General features: G+C 37.5%; 1 protein-coding gene and 1 pseudogene across 1 annotated transcript in view; one reads left to right on the top strand and one right to left on the bottom strand.

The window, feature by feature from the left end:
• The window catches only part of LOC118569867 (endogenous retrovirus group K member 25 Env polyprotein-like), a 73,766-nt gene extending 68,257 nt beyond the window's left edge, over positions 1–5,509 (top strand). Inside the window, exon 2 of the mRNA XM_036168117.1 lies at positions 3,120–5,509. Within this exon, the coding sequence (XP_036024010.1) occupies positions 3,123–4,067 (945 nt within the window). The 5' untranslated portion in view covers positions 3,120–3,122 and the 3' untranslated portion in view covers positions 4,068–5,509. The remainder of the gene's footprint in view (positions 1–3,119) is intronic.
• Positions 5,383–6,137, bottom strand: LOC118589388 (annotated as a pseudogene).
• Between the last annotated feature and the right edge of the window lie 3,751 nt (positions 6,138–9,888).

The raw sequence follows: 9,888 nt of genomic DNA, 5'->3' as shown, positions 1-9,888 counted from the left end.
AGTTACTACTGCCTGGCTAATTATTATTATTTTTCATACTGCTTGAGTTTTACTGCAATGGGACTCAAGCAAAGCACTCAAGTATCTGGAGGTAGGTTGATTTTTTTTTTTTTTTGAGACGGTTTCTCTGTAGTTTTGGAGCATGTCCTGGACTAGCTCTGTAGACCAGGCTGATCTTGAATTCACAGAGATTCACCTGCCTCTGTCTCCCGGGTGCTGGGATTATAGGCGTGTGCCACCACTGCCCAGCTGATGTACGTTTTAAATTAATTACATATATTTGTGTATCTTTTTTTTTTGGATTGTAAATGTTTATTTTGTAAGCAACAATCAAAATATATTTGTGCTACTGATTTTTTTCAAATAGTAAAAGGAACTTAACAAAATTTGTCCACTTTGATGTATTCCTGAACAACTTTGGAGTCTGACATGATTCCATGTCAAATTAAAGATGTCAGCCATACTCCTGTTAATAGTATAGGTCATGCTTTAAATCATGTTTTTTTAATTTCTGAAGATGGTCAGGTTGCAGTTTTGAAGCCTTATATTTTAGACGTTCCCATTAATATTATAGGTAGAGATGTTTTGGAACAATGGGGTGCTAATATTCATTTTTAAAATTATATATTTTAGATGCAACCATTAAAGATTTTATGGAAGGATAATGATCCTTTATAGATAGAACAATGGCCACTTTCCAAAGAAAAATTGGAAGCAACACATCAATTTGTAAAGGAACAATTACAAAAGAATCATATTGAATTTTCTACTTCCCCATGGAATTCGCCAATATTTGTAATTAAGAAAAAGTCAGGTAAATGTCGTCTTCTAACAGACTTAAGAGGAGTAAATGCTTCCATGTATCCTATGGGAGCTCTCCAACCTGGAACCCCTTCTCCTGTTATGTTACCTAAAGATTGGCCTATTATTGTTATTGATTTACAAGATTGTTTTTCACTATACCCGTTCATGAAGAAGATAGAAAAAGATTTGCTTTTTATTTACCTCAAATCAGTCATCAAGGACCTCATCAAAGATTTCAATGGAAAGTCTTGCCACAGGGTATGGTGAATTCTACTATGTGTCAGTTATATGTTGATTCTGTTTTAAAACCTATTCAACAAAAATGGCCTAATGTATATATTTCTCATTGTATGGATGATATTCTTTTTTCTGGCCCTGATATTAAGGAATTAAAGATAATTTTACAAAAATTACCTGAGTATTTTAAGACTTATGGATTAATTATAGCTCCTGAAAAGATACAGAAAGACAGTATGGTAAATTATTTAGGATATGTAGTTAATAGAACTACTATTCAACCTCAAAAAATGTCCTTAAGAAGAGATAAATTACAGAACTTTAAATGATTTTCAAAAATTATTAGGTGATATTAATTGGCTAAGACCTGCTTTAGGAATACCTACATATAAATTACATAATTTATTTGGAATTTTACAGGGATTCTGATCTCAATAGTCCTCAAATTTTAACTCCGGAAGCAGAGAAAGAACTTCAATTGTAGAAGAACAAATAAAGGGAGCTTTTTTGAATAGGATAGATGTATCTAAACCAATTATTTATATATTTTGCAAACATGGCAATATCCTACAGGTATGTTAGGACAGGATGAAAAACCCTTAGAATGGATTTATACTAAACATAGATTCTCCAAAAATATTATGCCATATGAACAGCAACTTGCTTTAATAATTGAGCAAGAAAGGCAATGTTGTTTTACTTTATCTAGATTTGATACTTCTGAGATAGTTTTTCCTTTAGCTAAAGATCAAGTTTCTTTTTTGTTATCTACTTGTGAAATGCTACAGATAGCTTTAGTTAATTTTGTGGGAGTTATTAGTTGTCATTTTCCACAAGGAAAGTTATGGGACTGTTTTTGCAAACAAGAATTTGTCATTAATCAAATTATTAGTGATGTCCCTCTTACTAATGCTATTACTGTTTTTACTGATGGATCTAAAATGAAAAGTGCTTATTGGACTGAGAATAATTATTGGGTTCAAGAAACTAGCTTTGGTTCGGTCCAACAAAATGAACCTGTTGCTATTATACAAGTTTTGATTGATTTTGTAAAAGATATTAATATTATAGCTGATTCTGCTTATGCTGTTGGGGTGGTTCAGAATATTTTGAATACTGTAACTTATTCTCCTAAAGCTTCATTACAGCATTTGTTTAATATATTACAACAATTATTGCAGCAAAGAAATTCAAAAATATATGTTACACATATGCGCTCTCATACTCGATTGCCTGGACCATTAACTTATGGTAATCATGCAGTGGATTGATTGGTTTCTTTTGTGAATGCTGAAGAAGATCATACTCATTTGCATACTAATGCTGGTCACTTACATTTAAAATATAAAATTCCTTATAGGCAAGCTAAGCAGATAATTAAACAATGTCCTATTTGTAGACCTTTACATATTCGAAATTTGTAGACCTTTACATATTCGAATCATTCCTGCCGGTATTAACCCTCGTGGTCTTCAACCTAATGAATTATGGCAAATAGATGTTACACATGTAGCTATGTTTAGAAGACTTTCTTTTGTATATGTTATAGTAGATACATTTTCAAAGTTTATTTGGGCCACTGCTCAATCAGGAGAAACTGCAAATCATGTGATTCAACACCTATTACATTTTCTGTTATGGGAATTCCTGCTAGCATTAAAACTGATAATGGACCAGTGTTAGTCATAAATTTAAGAAGTTTTGTGAATATTATGAAATTAAACATATTAGAGGAATAGAGTACAATCCCCAGGGACAAGCATTAATTGAATGTACCCATGGAACTTTAAAATTACAAATTAAAAAATTAAAAAGGAGGAAAAAGAATGATCCAGGTATGGATATTTTATACTTTACTCAGGACAATGCGCGGTCTGTTTTATCTCAGGCCTTGTTTATTCTTAATTTTCTAAATTTACCACAGGGAGATATTTTAACTCGGGCTGAAAAACATTTTCAACAAGATTCCGATGGTTCTTTGCTACAACAGCCAGTATGGATAAAAATTGCTGCTGATGCAGAATGGCAGCCCGGTTTGCTGCTTAATAGAGGGAAGGGATATGGTTATGTTTCCACAGAGGATGGAGTCACCAAATACTGGCTACCTGCCCGATGGATCCAGACGTGCTCCATTACGGACGGTTCCCTACCCACCACGACGTTGTAAGACTAATCAACGAGACAATGATGACATTCCAGTAACTGCCATGGCCCACCTATCACTTGGAGGACGTCGGAGACATCGACTATTGGCTCTTACTCCTTTGCCTACCTGGGAGCAAATTAAGAAGCTTAGTGGGGAAGGTCAAAAGATATTACAGAGAACAGGCAAAACTCTGACTGCTGAGAATTTGTTCTTGGCAATGTGTGCTTTACTTACTGTTACTTCATCTGCTGAAAGGGCTAATGTAAGCTATTGGGCTTATATTCCTAACCCACCTTTAATGGAACCTGTAATGTGGGGTAGTATGGATATAACCTTATATACTACTCCTTCTGCATTATCTCCTCCTTGGAATAATTTGACTTATCTGAATAAGGATGATGGCAGTAATTTTAATTTTACTTATTTTGGGTTTCTAAAACCCATATGTATGGGGGTATTTCCTTGTCTTCAACTGGATTGGCAACATTGGCTTTTGCCAGGAAACATGAGCAATGGATCCCGTATGAGTTTGCAATGGTTATCTGCATGGTCTATTAATATGACCTGGACCAGCATCACTTTTGAAGATCCTTTGCTACTTCCTGAGTTTCCTGGTTTTACCTATATTGGTTTGAAATATCAACCTTTTGTTTGGCAAGAATGCCGAGGAAAATTTGGAAAATTATATCAGGACATGATTATGTGGGGACCATATGGTCAATTTTTACAAAATTGTTCTGAATGGAATGATATTCAATGTGATGTCTCTTTTACAATTAGGATCCCAATGAAAGAACAGTGGAATGAGATCATCTCTGGGAATCGACTCATGGAATGGGGAGATTGTGGAATTGCTGATCCACCTATAGCTTCTCTATAATTTCTGGCTCAAGTTCAGACACATTTATGGAAAGCTGCTGCTGCTTTGAAACCTGTTTATCTGATGAATGGCACATTTTCTGGAACCGCTAATTCTGCTTCTTCCTATTATTTTACATTGTTTAAAGAATATAATATAACTACTTGTTTGCCCTTGCCCTATGTGTTTTTGATTGGAAATTTTACATTTGATCAAGGAATTCAATGTATACAATGTCAGTTGTATTCTTGTTTGAATTCATCTGTTAAGTTTAAAGATGGTTTTTCATTAATGATTTTGCAACAACGTACTCATGTTTGGTTACCAGTGAATTTGGAAAGAACCTGGTCGCATAATCCTGTAGATACCTTGGTTTTAGAGTTTTTTGAAAAACTTCTTAAAAGAACGAAAAGGATGGTTGGCATTGTTGTAGCTGTAATTCTTAGTTTAATAGCTGTCACCACAGTTGCTACTGTGTCTGGAATAGCTTTGCACACTTCTCTACAAACTAATCATTTTGTTGAACAATGGCACAAAGATTCTCATGATCTATGGCTATCTCAAGTCCAGAATGATTCTAGATTACAAGCTCAGATATCTTAAAACAAACTGTAAGTTGGCTTGGCAAAAAGATGTTGACTTTGGAAAGACAAATTTGGCTGAAATGTGATTGGAATTCAACCACCTTTTGTGTTACAAATTTAAAATATAATGAATCCTTACATGATTGGTCTTTAATTCAACAATACTTAGATGGTAATACCTCTGCTTCTGATATGATTAATAATTTGCAATTTAATATCCATGAAATATTTGGACAACAGTTTGAGAATGAAGATGCCTCCACAATAGCTGAACTGTTTTTAAAACAACTTGAAGGTCTTGATCCTAAAGGAATTATTCAAAGTTTATCCCATACTGCAGGAGGAGTTGGGATTGTTTTAATAATTATCCTTGTGGCTCTTTGCCTGGGATATTTATGTTATATCCGACCCATTCAACAGTCTATGTTAACTCTATGGAAAGCAATTATTTTGAAAAATCAAAAGAAAAAAGAAGGAAAGTGTGGAGATATGCCTATGTAAGCAGTTAATGTTCCTTCTGATTCTCAAGGCTATTTGATGACTGTGACTTGGACAAAGGCCAGCTCTGGCAGGCTAGAGCTAGGAGGAGAAAATGTTCTCTTCCTCTTATCTCAAGTCACAAGTTACAGATGCCTGGGAACACGGAAGAGGCTTTCTGCTGTAAGGCATGTTATTTTTCAATGAGGTAGCATCTGGCCAGGACGTCATGCCCTGAGACACTCTGAATAGCTAGAACATAGGGGAGTGTTGTGTTATGCCAAGCATTGTCTAAGTAAGTTGCTTGGGATACAACAGATGAGAAAACGGTTGTTGAGATTCTTTATGTGCACATTGTATATAAGTCTGATGCTAATAAAGTACAGCATGCAGTTGCATTTGCTGCCTTTGCTCTGCATCCCCTGTGTCCTGATTTCTGCGAGACCCTTACCCAGGGACCCCCAACACACTAGACATTGACACACATGCTCTTCCAAATGATGCTTGGGATCCTGCTTGCCAACATTTGTTATTGCCAGCTGTTCAGGTGTCATCTTATCTTCTTCTTCCACAGCCTTATTATAATTCTTGGCTAATTCCAACATCTCTTTTACCACTGATTCATTGTGTTTACAATGTTCACTGTAGTCTTGAAGTGTCAATCCTTCCATCCAACTCTTCTTATGCAAATTTAACAGCATCTTCTGTTCCAGTTCATTTTTTCGATAATTAATAGTGATGGAGTAATAATGTCTGTTTAATCCATGAATTAATGCCTGGGTAGATGGCTTGTTTAAGTGACCCAGATTTGAAGTTGTTTGTCTTGGTTCATGTCCTAAGACCATCATAGTAGCATTGATCAGTCTGAAGGCATCAATAACAACCTTTCCCTTTACACTCTGAATGGGATCCACAACCACTGCCACAGCTCTCTCCGACAAGGCAGACAGCCACAGCCAAAGCCAGGGTAACTGTGATACCAACCAACAACCATCTCAGGCTTTCCTGTTTGTTTCAGCATATCTAACATTTTGGCTTGGAATACTGGATCATGCCCCGGCCAGCAGGGTTTCAACAGGGGCGACCCACCTGTGGGAATGAATGAGAGACAGGGGACATGAGAGACTGATAGCAAGACAAGATTCTGATCAAGCTGCAATATTTATTTCTCTCTGCAAGGCTTATATAGCATAGGAGGGGAGGAGGCAGGAAGGAGGGAAGGGGAAGAGATGTGGAAGGCATGCAGAATGTGGGAGACGTGCAGGTCGTGCGACTGTAAGATGTCAGCTAAGGTCACTGCTCAGGGGCCATTTGTTCTGTTGCTAGGCTACCTGACCATGGAATGCTCTTTACATTCGGTTGCCATGGCACCTGACTGTGTGTAGTTAGAGTTTTCCTGCCTGGCCCAGTCAGGACAAATCTCTCTTACCCGCCAGTCCCACAGTCGTTCAGACCCAACCAAGAAAGCACACAGAATCTTACATTGTTTAGAAACTGTATGGCCATGGCAGGCTTCTTGTTATCTACTTCTTCTATCTTAAATTAAACCATTTCTATTAATCTATACTTTGCCACATGGCTCGTGGCTTACCAGTACCTTACATCTTGTCATGGCGGCGGCTGGCGGTGTCTTTCTCCACCCAGCCTTTCACCTCCCAGAATTCTCTTCTCTCTTGTCCCGCCTATACTTCCTGCCTGGCCACTGGCCAATCAGAACTTTATTTACACAGAGTGATATCCACAGCAACCGTGGAATGTTCTTATGTTTGGGAGCCTCTGGTTAGTAAACAGGTGTTACTGCTCTGGGGAAGGGCAGTGGTCGTATGACTTGTTCTCTGGCTTAGCTAGTACTTTCCATGGTTCATGTTTGATTCTTGACATCTTGGTCCCTGACAGGATCAACTGCTTCTACACTGACACCAGTTCCTGACTGGCATAGCAAACACATCAATCACTCTGACGGTGTAATCATCAACAAATTTGCCAAGCATGAGACCCATAACTTCCATAGGAACTCCAGCACGGCCATGCTTTAACATCTTCAGCAATGCCAAGGAAGAGATATAGACCTGTTCTGCTGTGCCCACGGCAGGAGCATCCATAGGTGGACCCTGGCCCAGTCCAGGCATAACTCCTCCAAGTCTAAGAAGTCTGTCCATATTTCTGGTCAGCAACTATAACTCCTGGTGTTGGGATTCAATTTGTTGAATTTGACAAATTTCTTATTAACTCCAATTCTTGCTAATTCTGGCAGGTATAATTTTTCACAAATAGTTTTTTTTTTTCTCTTTCTCTCCTGGCTTTGTGGCAACCCGGCGGCAAGAGCAGCTCCTCACACTCAACAAGGACCTGGCTCGGAGAACAAGGAATCAGCCCGATTCCATTCAAAAGAGTTGCCCAGGCCTTTGCTGAGAAGTACTTCCAGGTTCCCGGCTCTCCTCGGCTTCCTTTCCCACACCGCTAATTGGAGACTGCTGAGGAGGGGAGCGGGCTTGCCGGCATATTTGTGTATCTTGTGTGGTAGGAAGTATTTGTTTATGTTATGAATAGGGGGCTTTCACACCAAGGTGCATTGTGTAGGTCAGAGGAAACTATACCAACTATGTTCTGTCCTTACGCCATGTGGGAATCAAACTTGGGTTGTCGGACTTGTTGGCAAGCAATTTACCCATTGCTGTCACCTCGCAAGTCTTTAGCCTATTGGTGCTGATGGAGTTCCAAGAGGACAGAACCTAGAGGAGTGTGTCTGTTTCCAGGGCTGCGTGGACTGCTAGAGAGAGCCTCAGTGCAAGCAGAGGACTGGGCAGCCTAAGCAGGGCCCAGAAAGGAAGGACAGAACTGAAGAGGAGGAAGCTACGTTCTTACTGTATGCTGGGGACCATGTGAGCTTGGCACCTGGATCAAGACTCCTGGGTCAAAGTGGGCAGAGCTGAATTTTATTCCTTATTTTTATTTTTAGGATGCTTTAATTTTTATTTTATATGTAAGTGTGTTTATTGGCATATATTCATGTATACCACTTGTTTGTCTGGTGCCCACAGAAGCCAGAAGCCAGTGTCAGATCCCCTGGAAGATGAGGGTGTCAGATCCCCTGGAACTGCAGTTAAAGATGGCTGTAAACGTCTCTGTAGGTGCTAGGAACTGAACCAGATCCTCTATGAAAGCTACCAGTTCTCTTGACAGCTGAGACATCTTTCTGGCCCATGAATTTTATTTTTTAAATAATGATCCCAGGTGAGTTTTAGCACATTTTTAAAACTTCTTTGTAATAACTCCAGTAGTTTATTCAAGAAATAAATTTTTTCAGTTAATAATAAAATATACAGAAAAATAGCTTCTGAATCCTCTAAGAGGACTTTCAATACCATATAAATTATAATCAGTGTATAGAATTCTATTATCTGTGTTGTGTATTTTTTAGCATGTTTTTAAAAAAATTAAACATACAGATATTGATAGACAATATGACTTCATATCTAATAATAACATCTGCTTTATTAACAAGATGCTTTTAGAGTAGTTTTAAATTGTACTATCACAGTATACACAGAGTGGAGATTATGTATAAATAGTTGTGCTGAATAATTGATCCAGATTTTCCTCTAAGAATACATTATTTATAATAACTGTCACAGGTAGACTTTTCACTTTTAGGATTTCCTTAAGCAAACAGGATAAAAACTGACTCAAGAGCTACAATGGTGTAAATGTAAAATAATACTAATCCTCAGTTTTCAGTGAACCTTAAATTAGATGAGATTGTGAGATGCTGAAATGAATAAAAATCATACAACTGAAATAAGAGCAAACATCCTGAATCTACCAGGTGGAGCTGAATCCCCAGGGGAGTCCTTGCCCTGGAGGAGATGGGAATGGGGGGTGCGCTGGGGGAAAGGCGAGGAGGGGCGGGAGGAGGGAGGACGGGAATCCGTGGCTGATATATAAAATTAAATTAAATTATAAAATAAAAAAGAGAAAAAAATAAAAACTGGGAAATGACGTAAAAAAATCCTCAGCTCTATGCATACTCTTAGACTGGTGTTGACATCAATAAGTGCACATAAAAATGCAATTGGGTTGGCTAAAATCATTAAGAGAAAATAATCAAAAGCTCTGTGTCCAACTTTGGGCGACAGTGATTTCTACCTGTATTATTGGAGTCAATTTGGTATTGTACATAGTCTACAGAATAATTTGTGGGCATGGGGCTGGTTCAGTCTTTCATATTTATCAGGCTAATTGATAAATGCAACTAGAAGAATTGATTACTACAGAAATGTACTCTGTAGCACACTGCATAGAAAACTCTAACAGAGAATTCCTATCAACAGGATGTATATTTTTAGGTCTTATTATTCTTTGTGATAACTAAGTTACTTCCTCCATGTTTTTCATCCCCAATTTTGAGTCCACTGTTTTTGGAAAATTGCCCAAACCATCCTACTTGTTGGTTTTTAGAGAAATAATTAATGAATACAGAGTCCTCCGGAAATTTAATAGGCTATGAACGTACTAAAAGCATCTTTTTCTGTTCTATAAAATGTTCTTGTTCTATTCATTACAATGAATTAGAATTTTGTTTTTGTTATCTGGTTGCCTTTTTTTCCCCTTCAAAACCTTGTAACAGTAAATGTTAATGGGGTCTTTCTTCACAAGCATTTCAATTTTATGTACTTTAATCATCAAGATTTGAAGAATTGCCAACCCTTTAGTCTTTAATCTTTATTCCAAGATTTCTAAAACATGTTTGATAGCTAACATTAATACTATAGCAAAGAACA

This window comes from Onychomys torridus, chromosome 1, assembly GCF_903995425.1.
Source record: "Onychomys torridus chromosome 1, mOncTor1.1, whole genome shotgun sequence".
In the NCBI taxonomy this organism is placed as follows: Eukaryota; Metazoa; Chordata; class Mammalia; order Rodentia; family Cricetidae; genus Onychomys; species Onychomys torridus.
This window is presented reverse-complemented; position numbering and strand designations above follow the sequence as displayed.